The sequence below is a fragment of the Mustelus asterias genome, chromosome 1, assembly GCF_964213995.1.
Source record: "Mustelus asterias chromosome 1, sMusAst1.hap1.1, whole genome shotgun sequence".
NCBI classification, from domain to species: Eukaryota; Metazoa; Chordata; class Chondrichthyes; order Carcharhiniformes; family Triakidae; genus Mustelus; species Mustelus asterias.
Window position 1 is genome coordinate 92,230,535 of NC_135801.1, and position 18,031 is coordinate 92,248,565.

The 18,031-nt window shown below is 43.3% G+C and overlaps 1 protein-coding gene across 1 annotated transcript in view; it reads left to right on the forward strand.

Annotated features, from left to right (window-relative positions):
* Nucleotides 1-3,304, forward strand: part of LOC144496992 (histone H2B 1.2-like) — a 34,785-nt gene extending 31,481 nt beyond the window's left edge. The window contains exon 2 of the mRNA XM_078217708.1: nucleotides 2,954-3,304. Within this exon, the coding sequence (XP_078073834.1) occupies nucleotides 2,966-3,304 (339 nt within the window). The 5' untranslated portion in view covers nucleotides 2,954-2,965. The remainder of the gene's footprint in view (nucleotides 1-2,953) is intronic.
* Nucleotides 3,305-18,031: the final 14,727 nt, after the last annotated feature.

The following is an 18,031-nucleotide window of genomic DNA, read 5'->3' on the forward strand; positions in this document are numbered from 1 at the left end:
GTGAGCTTATTGACAAGCTGAGGTCTGTTGTCTGACATCACAGTGTCTGGGATGCCATGTGTTATAAAGATTCTTCTGTGTGATGTAATGACTGCCTCTGCCATGGTGCTGTGCAAACCATCTGCAGTAGTAATCAATGATGATGATGATGATGAAAACTTTGCCTTTAAACTCAAATGATTCCATTATCAGGTGCTGCCACGGCCTCGAAAGGAAAGTGGAGAGTAGCAGTGATTCAATCTGCTGTTAATATTTCACTTGCGCTACACACATAAGACAACTTGTGATTATCTGTTCAATGGAGTGGCTGATGCCTGTCCACTGGACTGACTGCCAGATTCTTGCTCAGCATCTCGATATTTAGAACATAGACATAGAAAAAATACAGCACAAACAGGCCCTTTGGCCCACAAGTTGCGCCGGTCATGTCCCTACCTACCTAGGCTTATATATAGGCTTACCTATAACCCTCAATCCTATTAAGTCCCATGTACTCATCCAGAAGTCTCTTAAAAGACCTATCGAGTTTGCCTCCCCCACCACTGATGGCAGCCGAGTCCACTCAGCCACCACCCTCTGAGTGAAAAACTTACCCCTGACATCTCCTCTGTACCTACTCCCCAGCACCTTAAACCTTTGTTCTCTCGTAGCAGCCATTCCAGCCCTGGGAAAAAGCCTCCGAGAATCCACCCGCTCTATACCTCTCAACATCTTGTACACCTCTATCAGGTCACCTCTCATCCTTCGTCTCCCCAAGGAGAAAAGACTGAGCTCCCTCAACCTATCCTCATAAGGCATGCCAACCAATCCAGGCAACATCCTTGTAAATCTTCTCTTCACCCTTTCAATCATTTCCATACCCCTCCTGTAATGAGGCGACCAGAACAGGGCACAGTACTCCAAGTGGGGTCTGACGAGGGTCCTATAAAGCTGCATCATTATCTCCCGACTCCTAAACTCAATCCCTCGATTGATGAAGGCCAGCACACCATACACCATCTTAACCACCTCCTCTAACTGCGAGGCCGATTTAAGAGTCTTATGGACCCGGACCCCAAGGTCCTTCTGATCCTCTATACTGCTAAGAGTCTTACCCTTGATACTATACTCCTTCATCCCATATGACCTGCCAAAATGGACCACTACACATTTATCCGGGTTAAAGTCCATTTGCCACTTCTCCGCCCAGTCTTGCATCCTATCTATGTCATGCTGCAGCTTCTGACATCCCTCCAACCTATCCACAACACCACCAACCTTCGTATTGTCAGCAAACTTACCAACCCATCCCTCCACTTCCTCATCTCGGTCATTTATGAAAATTTCCAAATGTTAATGTCACCGTTGATGTTAAATGCTCGGATATTCCAAATCCCAGAAATGAAACTTGGAATGCCTGCCCTCAACTGTATTTTGCAATTTGGATATTTTGCAAAATAACATGAAGAAAGATGTGAAGACCAGTGAACAATGTCCCAGAATTATTTGTGACAATTTTAAACAAAATAAATGTTTATTAAACAGTAAAACACACAAGAAAGTCAACTGACATATTTACTACATTAACTACATTATTGAGCAAAAACATATGATTGCAGCTGAGCCTCTTATACAAAGGTGATGAAGTAGCTGATGAGCAGTCCAGTGACATATTCAGCAATAAATTCCCATCCTTATTTTAAGACTCAGGAAAGCTGAAAACAGAATATCACCTTACCCTACATCAATAACTACATTAATGGCTATACACAGTATCTTTAAATTTATCCAGTTCCAAATCCCTCTATTTTCCTAATCTCAAAGCTGAACAACATCCCATAGGTTTTAAATCTATAAACAAAATCCAACAATATTTACCACACCAGCTACCTATAACCAAAAGAGAAAATGCTGAAAAATCTTAGCAGGTCTGGCAGCATCTGTCAGGAGAGAAAAGAGCTGACGTTTCAAATCCAAATGACCCTTTGCCAAGGCTTTGTCAGCTTTGACAAAGCGTCATCTCGACTCGAAACATAGGCTATTTTCCCTTCTTACAGATACTGCCAGATCTGCTGAGAATTTCCAGCATTTACTCTTTTGGTTTCAGATTCCAGCATCCGTAGTAATTTGCTTTTATATAGGTACCTATAACCTTTGGGGTTGTTTCTGATTTAGGATTGAGACAACTGGCTTCTCAAACAAGCTTTCTCCAGACACAGCTTGTTGGGAATGGACACAGCCTGCTGCTGTGCTCCCTTGCATAGGGCGAACTTGCCTCTGATATACTGTTTTTTATTTTTATCTTCCTTTACCTGGACTAAACATCTCAGAAGTCACTGTTAATTGTGTGAGGTCCCCTTTTAGAATATAAATGTGAAATTCACCCGTCTTTCTTTTGACCTTTTACCATCTTTACTTTAACTTATGGCACTCTGCTCTCCACTGTTACCAACTTGCCTTAGGTAGACAGGTTGCTAGCCTAATCAGTATATCAAAACCCTACTTCCAATAACTCAGTCAACCTATCTTTACTACCATTCCCATTTTAAAATAGTTTGTTTTCCTTTAAATATATAACCATCAGAACATATTCCTAATTATTGGATTTCTTGTTGTTTTTACTTTATCATGATTTCCGAATGCCAAGTGACTTTGATATATTTTCTGCAGAATGTCAAGTAAAAGTGTTGAGGGGATGACTAGTCTGTCATTAACAATCTCGCTCTTGACTGCTTTAAGATTGGTGAGGGACGTTTCTCAGTCTAAAGAGACATATAAGCTTAGTATCTGCCCTCAGGGTTCGGTGATATTCTGTTTTCAGCTTTCCTGAATCTTAAAATAAGGATGGGAATTTATTGCTGAATATGTCACTGCACTGCTCATCAGCTACTTCATCACCTTTGTATAAGAGGCTCAGCTGCAATCATATGTTTTTGCTCAATAATGATGACTTCTGGTTATTCTCTGTCCGCAGCCTGCATGCACCATGCCTGAAGAAAAAAAAGTACAAGCTTCCAAGAAGGGCACCAAGAAAGCCCAGAAGAAACCGCCAACAAAGAGTGGCAAGAAGAGGAGGAGGTCCAGGAAGAAGAGTTACTCCATCTGCATCTACAAAGTGATGAAGCAGATTCATCCCGACACCGGCATCTCCTCCAAAGCCATGAATACCATGATCTTGTTCATCACCTTTGAATGCATCACAGGTGAGGCTTCCTGCCTGGCCCATTACAACAAGCACAGCACCATCAGCTCCCAGGAGATCCAGACCGCCATGCGCCTGCTGCTGCCAGGGAACTGGCCAAGCACACCTTGTCAGAGTGAATAAAGGCAGTGACCAAATGCACCAGTAAAACTGTGCAATGCGCTCAAAAATACAGTGGGAGTAGAACTGAACAACAAGGGACAGATGACCGTGTGAGGGGTGGTGGGGCAAGCTAAGGGAACCAAAAAACCAAAAAGGGGGATTAAGGCTAAAGTTGTTGAACTTAACGTTTAGTCCAGAAGGCTGTAACTTGTCTAATCGGAAGATGAAGTTTTGTTCTTCCTGTTTGCGTCGGGTATCATTGGAGCATTGCAGTGGTGGAGGATGGACATGTGGGCATGAGAGTAAGATGCTGAGTTGTAATGGCAAGTGGCAGGAAGTTTGGAGTCATGCTTGTGGACGGAGCAAAGATGTTCCACAAAGCAGACACCCAGTCTGCATCTAGTCTCCCCCAAAGAAGAGGAGATTACATTGGGAGCAATGAATATAGGAAGCTAATTGAAGTAGATGGAAGTAAAATGGTGCTTCACCTGAAAGAAATGTTTGGGCCTTTGGACAGTGAGGAGGGAGGTGGTAAAGGGGCAGGTATTGCACCTTCTGTGATTGCATGGGAAAGTGCCTTGGGAAGGGGATGAGTAGTTGGAGCTGATGGAAGAGTGGGCCAGGGTGTCATAGAGGGAATGGTCCCTGTGGAATGCTGACAGGGGGTGGTGAAGGGAAGATGTGTTCAGTGGTGCCATCATGCTGGAGTTGGCGGAAATGGTGGAGGATGATCCTTTGAATGCGGAAGTTGATGGTGTGAAAAGTGAGGACAAGTGGGATCTTGTCATGATTTTGGGAGGGAGCTTTCAGTTTCCCTAGCTTGCACCAACACAACCCTCCCTGACATGGCCACTTGTCCCTTGCTGTTCAGTTTTGTCCCACTGACATTTGTTTTCCTATGAACACATTCTGCTATCTTACCCTTGTAACATAATTAGCACACCTTCAGTCCTTAATGAGGGATCGTGTAAGGGAGCTGGAGCTGCGGCTCGATGACCTCAGTTTAGTCAGGGAAAATGAGAACATAATAGATAGAAGTTATAAGCAGGTAGTCACACCGGGGGCTCAGAAGGAAAACAAGTGGGTCACAGTTAGGAAGGGTAAAAGTCATAAGGGTGATGTACCAGAAAGTACCCCAGTGGCAGTCTCCCATAATAGTAAGGCCTGGGCAACAGATGGGAGAGGGGAAGTGAGTAAGCAGTCAGTGGAGGGATCCCCTGTGGTTGCCCTCCAAAATAGGTATATTGTTTTGGATTCTGTGGAGGGGGATGACCCTCCCTGCACAGAGACAGGCTCAGAGGCCCAGAAGGGAAAGAAGGGGATTAGGAGAGAAATTGTGGTGGGGGATGCAATGTTAGAGGCACGGACAGGCGGTTCTGCGGGCGTGAACGAGACTCCAGGATAGTAGTCTGCCTCCCTGGTGCCGAGAGGGTAGGAAGCATATTAAAAAGGGAAGGTAATCAAACAGATGTAATTGTACACATTGGTGAAAATGACGTAGGTAGAAAGAGCAGGGGGATCATACAAGAGCAATTCAGGGAGATGGGTGCTAGGCTAAAAAAAAAAAAGGCCTCTAGGGTAGCAATCTCTGGACTGCTCCCGGTGCCTAGTGCAAGTGAGGCCAGGAACAGGGAGATTCTACAATTGAACACATGGCTAAAGGACTGGTGCAAGAGGGAGGGTTTCAAATTCATAGATCATTGGGAAGTCTTCAAGAGAGGATGGCACCTGTACGAAAAGGATGGGTTATACCTTAACTGGAAGGGCACAAATATCCTGGCTGGGAGTTTTGCTAGAGTGTTTCGGCAGGGTTTAAACTAGTGTGGCAGGGGGGGTGGGGATCAAAACAGTAGGTCAGTAAGTACTGAGGCTGGGGTCGAGCTGGGGGCCAGGGCAAGGCTAGCTAAGAAGAAGAGCATTCTGGAGCAGGGTGACCTGAGTGGGCCTGGAGGTCTGGAGTGCATCTGCTTCAATGCGAGGAGCGTAACGGGTAAGACAGACGAACGTAGGGCCTTAATGCTTATGCGGAATTTGGATGTGGTCGCGGTGACGGAGACATGGTTAAAAGAAGGACAGGACTGGCAGCTGAATATTCCAGGGTATAAGTGTTTTAGGCGAGTCAGAGGAGGGGCTAAAAAAGGTGGGGGAGTAGCGGTATTAGTTAGGGAGCTTATTACAGTGGTGCAGAGGGTGGACAATTTAGAGGGGTCATGTAATGAGTTGCTGTGGGTGGAGCTCAGAAACAGAAAAAGTGCAATCACTATGCTGGGGGTATACTACAGGCCACCCAACAGCCCACAGGAAGTGGAGGAATGGATATGTCAGGAGATTCTGGATATGTGCAGAAAAAATAGGGTTGTTGTAGTGGGAGACTTCAATTTCCCTGGTATAGACTGGAAAGTGCTTCGGGCTGGGGGTCTGGACGGGGAGGAATTTGTAAAATGCGTATTGGAAGGTTTTTTGGAACAGTATGTAGATAGCCCAACTAGAGAGGGGGCTATACCAGATCTAGTTCTGGGAAATGAGCCCGGTCAGGTCATCAAAGTTTCGGTAGGGAAACATGTGGCAAATAGTGACCACAACTCTGTTAACTTTAGGATAGTAATGGACAAGGACGAGTGTTGTCCTAAGGGTAGGGTGCTAAATTGGGGAAAGGCTAACTATAGCCGGATTAGGCAGGAATTGGTGGCCGTTGATTGGGAGAGGCTGTTCGGGGGTAAGTCCACATCTGGCATGTGGGAGTCTTTTAAGGAACAGTTGATAAGGCTGCAGGACAGGCATGTTCCTGTAAAAAGGAAGGATAGGAAAGGTAGGATTCGAGAGCCGTGGATAACCAGGGAAATTGAGGATCTGATCAAAAAGAAAAGAGAGGTGTACGTTAGGTCCAGGCAACTGAAAACAGATGGAGCTCTGGAGGAATACAGAGAGAGTAGGAAAGAACTCAAACGGGGAGTTAGAAGGGCAAAAAGAAGTCACAAAATGTTCTTGGCAGATAGGATTAAGGAGAATCCTAAGGCATTCTATTCATATGTTAGGAACAAAAGAGTTGTCAGGGGAAAAGTTGGACCTCTCAGGGACAAAGGAGGGGAATTATGCTTAGAACCCAAGGGAATAGGGGAGATCCTAAATGAATACTTTGCATCGGTGTTCACAAAGGAGAGGGACTTGTTGACTGTGAGTGTCTCAGAGGGAGGTGTTGACCCATTAGAGAGAATCTCCATTACAAGGGAGGAAGTGTTAGGTTTTTTAGGTAACATTAAAACTGACAAATCCCCAGGGCCTGATGGCATCTATCCTAGACTGATCAGGGTGACAAGAGATGTAATTGCTGAGCCTCTGACGGAAATCTTTGTCTCTTCATTGGACACAGGTGAGGTCCCTGAGGATTGGAGGATAGCGAATGTGGTACCGTTATTTAAGAAGGGTAGCAGAGATAACCCAGGTAATTATAGGCCAGTGAGCTTGACGTCCGTGGTAGGGAAGTTGTTGGAGAGGATTCTTAGAGACAGGATGTATGTGCATTTAGAACGGAACAATCTCATTAGTGACAGACAGCATGGTTTTGTAAGAGGGAGGTCGTGCCTTACAAATTTTGTGGAGTTTTTTGAGGAAGTGACAAAAACGGTTGACGAAGGAAGGGCCATGGATGTCGTCTATATGGATTTCAGTAAGGCATTTGACAAAGTCCCTCATGGCAGGTTGGTTAAGGAGGTTAAGGCTCATGGGATACAAGGAGAGGTGGCTAGATGGGTAGAAAACTGGCTTGGCCACAGGAGAGAGAGGGTAACAGTCGAAGGGTCTTTTTCTGGCTGGAGGTCTGTGACTAGTGGTGTTCCGCAGGGCTCTGTACTGGGACCCCTGCTATTTGTGATATATATAAATGATTTGGAAGAAGGTGTAACTGGTGTTATCAGCAAGTTTGCGGATGACACGAAGATGGCTGGACTTGTGGATAGCAATGAACATTGTCGGACAATACAGCAGGATATAGATAGGCTGGAAAATTGGGCGGAGAAATGGCAGATGGAATTTAATCCAGATAAATGCGAAGTGATGCATTTTGGAAGAACTAATGTAGGGGGGAGTTATACAATAAATGGCAGAGCCACCAAGAGTATAGAAACACAGAGGGACCTAGGTGCGCAAGTCCACAAATCCTTGAAGGTGGCAGCACAGGTGGAGAAGGTGGTGAAGAAGGCATATGGTATGCTTGCCTTTACAGGACGGGGTATAGAATATAAAAGCTGGAGTCTGATGTTGCAGCTGTATAGAACGCTGGTTAGGCCACATTTGGAGTACTGCGTCCATTTCTGGTCACCACACTACCAGAAGGATGTGGAGGCTTTAGAGAGAGTGCAGAGAAGGTTTACCAGGATGTTGCCTGGTATGGAGGGTCTTAGCTATGAGGAGAGATTGGGTAAACTGGTCTTGTTCTCCCTGGAAAGACAGAGAATGAGGGGAGACCTAATAGAGGTATACAAAATTATGAAGGGTATAGATAGGGTGAACAGTGGGAAGCTTTTTCCCAGGTCGGAGATGACGATCACGAGGGGTCACGGGCTCAAGGTGAGAGGGGCAAGGTATAACTCAGATATCAGAGGAACGTTTTTTACACAGAGAGTGGTGGGGGCCTGGAATGCGCTGCCAAGTAGGGTGGTGGAGGCAGACACGCTGGCATCGTTTAAGACTTACCTGGATAGTCACATGAGCAGTGTGGGAATGGAGGGATACAAACAAATGGTCTAGTTGGACCAATGAGCGGCACAGGCTTGGAGGGCCGAAGGGCCTGTTTCCTGTGCTGTACTGTTCTTTGTACTGTTCTTTTGCACCTTTAACATCTTTTTGGACCCAAGTCCATGACATCTTTGTCAATCTCTCCTTAACTCCAACCTATCCCAGACCTTCCATTTTGCCCCCCCCCCCCCCCAACATATAATTCATTACATTTCTATCGCTCTTCATTTCTTTAGAAGAGTCATATAGACGCAAAACATTAAATCTGTTTCTCTCTCCACTGATGCTAATGCTGTCAGATCTGCTGAGTTTATTCAGCATTTTCTGTTTTTTTGTCTATCCACCTCATCTAAATGATTTTAGTGCTAGTTTTAATGTGGGGACTTTCAGGGAAGTCTCAGAGCAGTTTTCTAGGGTATGACCCACCCGAAATCGAAGCTTTTGGGTCAATGTATTCATTAGACACCAAGAACTTTAATTTATTTAATCTCAGCATGACTTGAGGTCTGCTCCTGGTGGGTGCTGGATGAGTTGGCATGATAGATGTAAGGGCAAAGGATGGTGGGTGGGGGACATGGGTTGGTACTAAGTTGGCATTAATTTGACATTGACATTAGAAAGGGGCATGGTAGGTGGGCAGAGAAACATAGTTTGACATGAAGGGTATACCAGGTGGAGGGACAGAGTTTGGCATGGAGCATATGGGCAGTGGTATAGGTTTGCAAGGAGGGTATGAGGGATCATGTGGCTGGGTAGAGTGGCACAGGGTTGCATGGAGGATATGAGGGGGCATGGCGGTTAAGGTCAAGGGCATGAGGTGGCATGGATGGAGCACAGGGAGCGTGTGGGATTCTGAGAGGGTGTGGGGTGAGGGCTGGAGGGGTAATTTTTATCTTGAAAAGCTTTTTAAAAAATCTTTGACAAAATGCTGGGCACTGAGGAAGGCCTTTCACCCAACCGGCCTAACACCCAGCAGCCTCCACACTCAACCCGGGGTCACCTGGCCTGACTCCCAGAGAATCCCGTCAACCCAGAACAAAAATCTTAACTTCAGATGCAGTTCCTCATGGGGGGTGGTCTCGGAGCCGGACAATGTCCTGACTTTGCCCTCCTGAGCAGGAAGTGGTAACCCAGGCCTTTGTGTTTCTCTTTCAGGTTTAGTACCTATGGCACTGGGTAGTAGGTTTGAAACACAGAAGAGAAAAGAATTGAATTGCTGCAGCTTTTACCCTGATGCCTTTTGTAACTTTGGTGCTGCGAGGTGGATTTAGAAACAGCATAAATGGCTGACAGAAGGAGCACAATTAGGACAACCATCGCCCTGGAAATTCAAAGCCAATAATTCTGGTGAACCTGATGCCTGGCTGTTTTACATTCCTTCTCTCCAGCAGAGCTTTCAGCAATCTTATTAAATGAATCTGGAAATTAAGCTGTGCACCGTTACTGCACAAATACTTAATGGATTCTTATCAAATTCCCTAGTGTATTATTTAAACACAGGTGTTAACCTGATTTCTTTCCAAGAAAGTTAATGCCTCTATTAAAATAATGGACACAGGAATTTGATACTAACTTGTTAATCATTCATACACTGATATTGCACAGTGTAATTTTAAAGCTCTACTTTCCTCTCAGGTAACATTTCATTAATGCAGTGTGTCCTCGGGCACCGTGTCACTGAAATAAATTTGATTCAGTCACTGGTGAATGAATATTTAACGGTTAATTTAAATAGATTTCTGCTGGCCTTTCATTGTCACAACCTTGACAGGAGAGGGATAGCTGTGAGTGTCATCAAGTGTTAAAACAATCATTCATTCCATCCCCACACATCCGTCTCACAATAAAATGTTATTAGGAATTGCAATGTTGGAGGTAGTACGTCCATATTTTTGCCCCTCTTCTGTTATTGTTGTGCCACTAATGTGCTGGTGAAATTAATGTACAGAAAACACTGTGAGGTCGGCTGACCGCTCCTCTCCCACCCCTCCCCCACCCAGATTGCTTTCCCGACACATTAAGGGCACAAACTCATAAAATCTGCCCTTATTTGTGATGCTTCGCATGTCACATTAATGAGTATTTGCCCATTTCGGCCTCTTCCATCAGAGTGGACGGCAGGAGTCCTGCAGCAACAGAATTCACAGTGTTACATTGACAAATCATCAAATAATGTTAATGGTTTAGAGTAACAATATTCAGTGGCAGTGCTCGGTGATAAGTGTCATCCTTATCCTGACCATTTAAAGGTTTGCAGCATAGCTATCTGTATTATTGTAGTTCAGGTGCTCTGCTTGTTTGACAACCCCCGTTACTCCCTGAAAAATAAACCCAGGACTGCAATGTGCTCTGACAGCTGCGGGTCACTCAGCGGGTGGGGCATCTTATTGCTCTGCAATTTCTTACTGCGAGGCAAAGGAAAAGGCGATGTAGGCTATTTCTCCTGGCAGTAAGCTCTCTCCCTGCTGATCTCAGGGAAGTGTTGTATGGATCACCAGCCAGCTATTCATGACTGTAGGAGGCTGCATGCAGAGAAAAGACCATAAAAAGGAAAAAAAAAAATCTGGACACTCAGTGAAATACAGAAAAAGAAACATTAACTGGATTGCAAAAAATCTCATATTACTTCATCAGCCATCTGAGTTACGGAACTATCCATTTCTTATGAACACTGCACATATTAGGATACATGATCAATACCACATGCATCTCTGTGAGTTGTTTTTGGAGCTGATGTATTGGTTGCAAAGACACATAATCTAATAAATGAATGAGAACAGAGGTGGTTGCTCTGCGTAGTCATTGGATCAACAAGATAATACTAGGAATATATCTGGGGATAACAAAGTCTGAGTATAAACCAATGAACCTGAATGAGTTCCATTGATAGGCTCTTTCATACATTTCATTCATTTTTGTTCTTGCTTCTTCCACTGACTTTTACCTCTTTTAGCTTGGCCAATGCGCCGAACCAGCACGCCTTTCGGACTGTGGGAGGAAATTAGAGCACTCAGAGGAAACCCACGCTGACACAGAGAGAATGTGCAAACTCTACACCCAAGCCGGGAATCAAACCCAGGTCCCTGGCACTGGGAGACAGCAGTGCTAACCACTGTGCCACCACTTCTTTGGTTTTATCCTTCTTCCTCAACTGTTTTTTTCTTCCCCAGATTGCCCCTTTATACAAAGTACCATGGGATATGTTTTACACCGAACATTCTGACGAAAAGTCCGTAGCTGGTGCTGTGGAATTCTGCTGTAACTTTCAGCGGACTGACTGTAATGATTAAGGCAGGTCCTATCCTTACCCCAATGATGATCATCAATGGAACTCAGTGAATGATTGATGAAAGCACGCCTGGTGAGGCCAAGTTTCATTCGCCGACAATGGCAGAATTTGCACCACCAGAAGTCCAGGCAGGATCTGAGCCAGCATCTCAAAAAGATCTCTGATTTTTAATCTGGGAAATAGTTGCCCTGCCAAAAGGGATACAGGGGACACCATGAAATTGTTTCCAGGGTGATGGATATAATGGGATGTGCCCAATCTTACATAGGTCACTATATCAAATATCATTGCTGTTATTATTGAGTGTTGAATTTTTTGCTGATATAGGTTTCCACAGGTGCTGTTACTCTATTGTACCTAAATCACCTGGCATGAGCTTAGATAAAGATTGTCAGTAAGCTGTTGAACAACAGAGGGCATCACAGATAAACCAGATCTTTTCCTCATTTGACATCTGTAAATGCACATTGGTAGTGGTAACTGTACAACAGTTAGAAAAAGGAGCCTGGGCTAAATTTGCCCTCCTTGGCCCAATTGTTCAACACAGTGTGTAGATTCAACCAGGAATCTTCCATAAAAATAAATAACAGGCAGGGAAATGGGAAGCTGCCCTGTCCTAGTGTGTAACTCACACATGCCAACACCTCAATATCCAGAAGCCATGTTGAAAAATATCCAATCTATTTCAGGGTGATCAAACAGTGCATCTCTGATTATCCTGTATAGCATAATGACAATAAAATGAATCATTTTATCATTTTAACTTGTTGCATTTTTCAGATATCGGTACCACATGAGTTTCATTCCAGTCCACTTGAGGTGTGAAAATCACAATGAAGAGTATTTACAAACTCCATGTAGTGAATTTCCAGTGGGCTTTTTTTTTTATTCATTCGTGGGACACGGGCGTCACTGGCTGGCCAGCATTTATTGTCCATCTCTTCTTGCTTCTGGAGGGCAGTTGAGAGTCAATCACATTGCTGTGGCTCTGGAGTCACATGTAGGTCAGACCAGGTAAGGATGACAGATTTCATCCCTAAAAGACATTAGTGAGCCAGATGGGTTTTTTCCAACAATCGGCAATGATTTTATGGTCATCAGTAGATTCTTAATTCCAGATACTTTTTATTGAATTCAAATTCCACCCGCCCACCTGCTGTGGTGGGATTCAAACCCAGGTCCCCAGAACATTAGCTGAGTTTCCGGATTAATAGTCTAGCGATAATACCACTAGGCCATCACCTCCCCCTTCCAGCTGGGCTACAGCACTATAATGCAACATAAATAGACTCTGTTCAAAACCGTGTGATGTCATCTAGCAATCGCCTGTTGTATGAAAATAACGTGACATGCAAATTCTGAGATCAATCAATTTGCAGAAACTATTGTTGTGCCAAACCATTGAAAGAGCTCAGTAACTAAGTTAGAATCATAGAATCCCTACAGTGCAGAAGGAGGCCATTCAGTCCATCGAGTCTGCACCAACCATAATCCCACCCAGGCCCTGTTCCCGTAACCCCACATATTTACCCTTCTAATCCCCCTGACACAAGGGGCAATTTAGCACGGCCAATCAACCTAACCTACACATCTTTGGAGTATGGGAGGAAACCAGAGCACCCGGAGGAAGCCCATGCAGATACGGGGAGAATGTGCAAACTCCACACAGACAGTGACCAGAGGCCAGAATTGAACCTGGATCCCTGGCGCTGTGAGGCAGCAGTGCTAACCACTGTGCCATCGGGCCGCCAGTAGAAGAGCAACTAAAGAGTTGTGTCTTTAGTTGGTGATCTTATTGTCACATGAGGAATAAAATATCTGCAATAAATAAGCACTGGATTTCAGAAGGATTGTGAACATCTAAAGCACAACCGTCTCTCAAAACGGAAAGCCCTATCTTTCCACAGGCATTAGAATAACAAGATAAGCAGGTTAAACAACAGTCTGAGAAGGTTACACTGCATTCAAGTTGTAGGGTTACTTAATGCAGCTGGGAAAGGTGTATCATGCTTATGAAAAAATTATGAACTGTTTATCATTATATTAAATTGTATCATCATTTCTATTATACATGGCATCATTCAGATGAAAATGGTGCTCACTGCTACAGTTCCCTCCTTAAAACTAAAAGGGATTTGACAGGTAACTGGAATAAAGACAGCAATGCAGTGGACTCCTGAACTGATAAAAACAGGAAGCAATCAAACCACCAGCAAAGTCACAATAAGAAGCATAGTTTGTGGATGCAATCAGGTATACTGCAAACCAATGAAGAATACCTTGACCAATTGATATTCAGCAGTGATATTGTTGCTGTATATGCAAGCTTTCTCTTCATTTCAATTTCAGTTATAAGATAAGTTAGCAGGGCCAGCCTTCAATAAAATGCATATCTTCTGCAGAATCACAGAATTGCTACAGTGCAGAAGGAGGTCATTTGCCTCATTATGTCTGCACCAACTCTCCAAATGAGCATCATGACTTTGTGCCATTCCCCTGCCTTTTTCCCATACCACTGTACATTGTTTCTACTCAAATACATTAACAATGACTACACAGAAGCTGGGTCAGAGATTATTCTTATCTTCTAGCTGTGGGAGGAAGTTGGCACTGGTTGGCAGTGTAGCATTTGGGGTTAATGGTTGTGATAATAAGATCATTATGTTTTTAATGATATAAGCATGACAATAGAGTCACATGACAAAGAAGCTCCAAGAGAGCAAGATGCAGAATAGAAACAAAAACAGAAAATCTCAGCAGGTTTGACAGCATCATTGGAGAGAGAATAGAGTTAACATTTCAAGCCTGGATGACCCTTCGTCAGAATTATCTGTGTCCTGAGTCTTTCTAAATAGCTCTTAATAAATAGTTTCCTATCTCAAATCTATCTTAGAATAAGCAAAGCCTCATCAAGTTATAAGATAATAAGGTAACAGTAAAACCTCATCAAAATATTGTGGCAGCATAGGAGGCCACAGTTTAAGAAACAGAGGCCACTGATTGGTAACCCATGGGGGAAAATCTTAGAATAGATTGACTGGGCAACAAGAAAGAGCAAAACTGAAACGTACCACAGTGAAGGGACAGAGAGACATGCACAATGTTGATAGCTACTAAACAGCCATTACCTCATTCACAACATTAACAACACATCAAGGCTCCACAGCAAGGACAATGATGGGAGCTCTGGAACAGACTGCTGCAAAGGAACTGAATGGCTTTGGATTTATAAAGGAAAACTCAGAAACATCAGGTCTGTGCCCTTTTACATGCAGCTGGGACCATAGTTGTTGATGTTCTGGCATGACAAGGCATTGAGGAGACCTCGACATTAAACAATGAGATTATGGAGGCCTTTGATAAATACTTCAGCCCTAGGAAGAATCTATTACAAAGAGCAAAATTCAACAAGGGAAACCAAAAGCTTGTTGAATCTGTTGATTCCTTTAATAATGATTTATATTGATTGGCTGTTATTTGTGGTTATAGAGTCTTAAAGCATGAATTTATTTGCAATTGCATTGTTGTCTGTGTGCACAACAACTCACTGATGTTGGTTAGAGGACTGACAGACTTTGAAACAACAGAAGCACTTGAGGTTCCCTCGTTATGCAGTGAGTCGCTCTTTATTGTAGACAACACCATTCACTGGAACAGAGGAAGAGGTTGCAGATCTCTCACTTCTTTTTGCAGACAAGCTAGACAGTGCAGAAATAAAAGAGATTGAAAAAGATGGCCGTTCTCCTGATGAGCTTCTAGACTTTGGTAGGCTCTTTCCTGAAAGAATTCATAAGAATGCAGTAGCAGATGATTCATTGGAAGAAGAAGACCTCGATCTTTGACCCTACTGCCAAAACGTTAAAATTTCTGTTGTCTTTTTTAAGGAGTTTCAGCCAATCGTTGAAGAAGGTATTGCAGAGCTAAATTTGCCTATTTGTCTCACTAATCCACCAATGATATGCATCAACAATTGCTGACTGATAGCAGCAAACTATCCAGAGGGAAAGAGGTGCTTGATTTCAAGTTGAATAAAACCAATAGGCGAAGTTTAAAGCTTATTAATTTGTTTGAATGTAAGCTACAGCTCATAATGCATGTCATGGATACATTCAAATCATCTTTCACTAACGAAACAGAGGCAGAGACCTAAACTACAGAGCATCTGCAGCTGAAGAGTACTTTGCAGTAATTTAATCAAATCCAGGTCTGGAGGTTTATTCACTAAGATAAAGGCAAAATACTACAGATGCTGAAATCTAAAACAAAAACAGAAAATGCTGGAAAAACTCAGCATGACTGACAACCTCAGTGGAGGGAGAATAGAGTCCATGTTTCGTCTGGATGATCCTTTGTAGCATAGTGGTTAGCACTGCTGCCTCACAGTGCCAGGGACCGGGTTTGATTTCTGGTTTGGGTCACTGCCTGTGCAAAGTCTGCACGTTCTCCCCATGTCTGCATGGGTTTTCTCTGGGTGCTCCAGTTTCCTCCCACAAGTCCAAAAGACGTGCTGGTTAGAGGCACTGGCATGCTAAATTCTCCCTCGGTGTACCTGGACAGGTGCCAGAGTGTGGCGACTAGGGGATTTTCACAGTAACTTCATAGCAGTGTTAATGTAAGTCTACTTGTAAGACACTAATAAATAAACTTTTTTAAAAACCCTTTCTCCTCCACCTTCATTCTATGTATTTTATTTCATTGCTTCTTTTCATCTTATTCGTCCAATTCTATTACTTCATATTCTTTTTTTTATTTTTCCACGTCTGAAATCTCGTTCTCCATCTCATCTTCCGAACCCCCCTCCCCACCCCCCCTCCGCGCCACTGTCACATTCCTCGGGTTGCCCTTTGATAATATGCACCTTTGTTCTGCCATTCACACATTGCAATCTCTTAATCTCATTCCAATCTCCCAGTCCAACTCCGGCATCTCCACATCATCTCTTAATGGACGCTCTCAGCACCTTTCTCAGCCTTTATCATCACCATTTATATTCCCTTTGTCCAATTACAGCCCTCCCCAAACCTCCCCCCACCCTCATTGTATAAATCTTGTCCGATTTTCTTTGTCTTCAGCTCTGACGAAGGGTCACCCTGACCCAAAACGTTGGTTCTATTCTCTCTCCACAGGTGCTGTCAGACTTGCTGAGTTTCTCCAGCATTTGTTTTTGTTGCTGGAGGTTAACTCCATTGTTGGAGATGATGCAGCCCTACTTTCTCATTCTGACATCCCATTATTTACAGCAGCACAGTCTCACACTGAAGTAAGAGTGGCAATGATACCACTACCTACAGAACATGTAGGTCCTATCCAAAGAGTAGTAGGGAAGTCGTCTTCACTACCAGATTCATTGCAAACTAAGATATTGAATCCTTTTTTCATCGTCGCTGTAGCAGTGAATTATACAGCTGTGAAATTCTTCATGAAAGTTGAAAATGGCTCATATTCTCAGGCCTTTCCCCAATGTGCAAAGCAGAAGCAGAAGATTACAGAGAGAATGTCAGTTTGTTCTCTTACTTTTCAAAGGGTTTGACGATCGATGTCTTGAAGGTTTCTCTCTTGAATCAGATTTTCATTGATTGGGTTTCACAACTTTTGCAGTCAGGTCATCATAAGGGCCACAGCCCAAAAGAAAAAAAACTGTTCGGGCTAGTATTCTTATTTCCCAGTTTTTACTGGTGTTCCAATTTAAGGTATATAAGACCAGTTTGGACCAGTATTCTTATTTCCCTACTTTTACTTCAGCTCTCCCAATATGTTTGCCTTCCAAGGAGAAGATAGGGGAATGCATACTCCCAAAATGATCTCCAAGAGTTTAGACACTGTTGGAAATTGAAGCCTTTGGTGACGGTGACTTGGCGGGATAGGGAAAAAGAGTAGGAGTTGGATAAATACTATAAACTGTACAGGAGGTTTACCAATATTGGAAACTTAACGTAAATAGTTTAGCAAAAGAATGTAATAGTTTGGGATTATACTTAGGAGAGATGTAGAGCTTGATGTTACCAATAATGTAAGCATGATATCAAGAGACAGATGACCAAGAGGCCCCAAGAGAACAAGACACAGAATAGCCTGTGTCCTCTGCTTATCCCAAGGTCTTTGTAAATAGTTCTTAATAAATAGTTTCAAGAAAAACTATATACTGATTATCTCAAGCCTATCTTAGGCAAAGTCTCATTAAAGTATGGTAAGACAATAATAGTTACAGTAAGGCCTCATCAGACAGGCAGCAGTTGCTATTTAATTGCAGGAAGTTGTTATTTTAAATATAATTGAAGATATGGAGGTAAAAGCAAACTATTACCATCTCTTCTATGCCTTGGCTAATAAAGGAAAGTATCAGAAGAAAAGGAGCACAGACTATGAAAGCAGGAAGGTTATGATAAAATTATATAAAAACTAGTTAGGCAACAGCTAGAGCACTGCATACCATTCTGATGACCACATTAGAGGATAGATATGACTGCACTATATAGAGAGTGCAAAGAAGACTTATGTGGATGCTGCGAGGAATAGAACATTTTTAGCTATGAGGAAAGATTGAATTGTGTGGAGTTGTTTCCTTTAGAAAAAAGTGGAGATTTGGCTGAGGTATACAAAATGATTAGGGGTCTGGATACAATGGATGGGAAAGATCCTTAGCAGAGAGGTCACTAACCAGGGGGCGCTGATTTAAAGTAATTGGCAGAAGGATTAGACGGAGGTTAAGGAGAATGTTTTACACT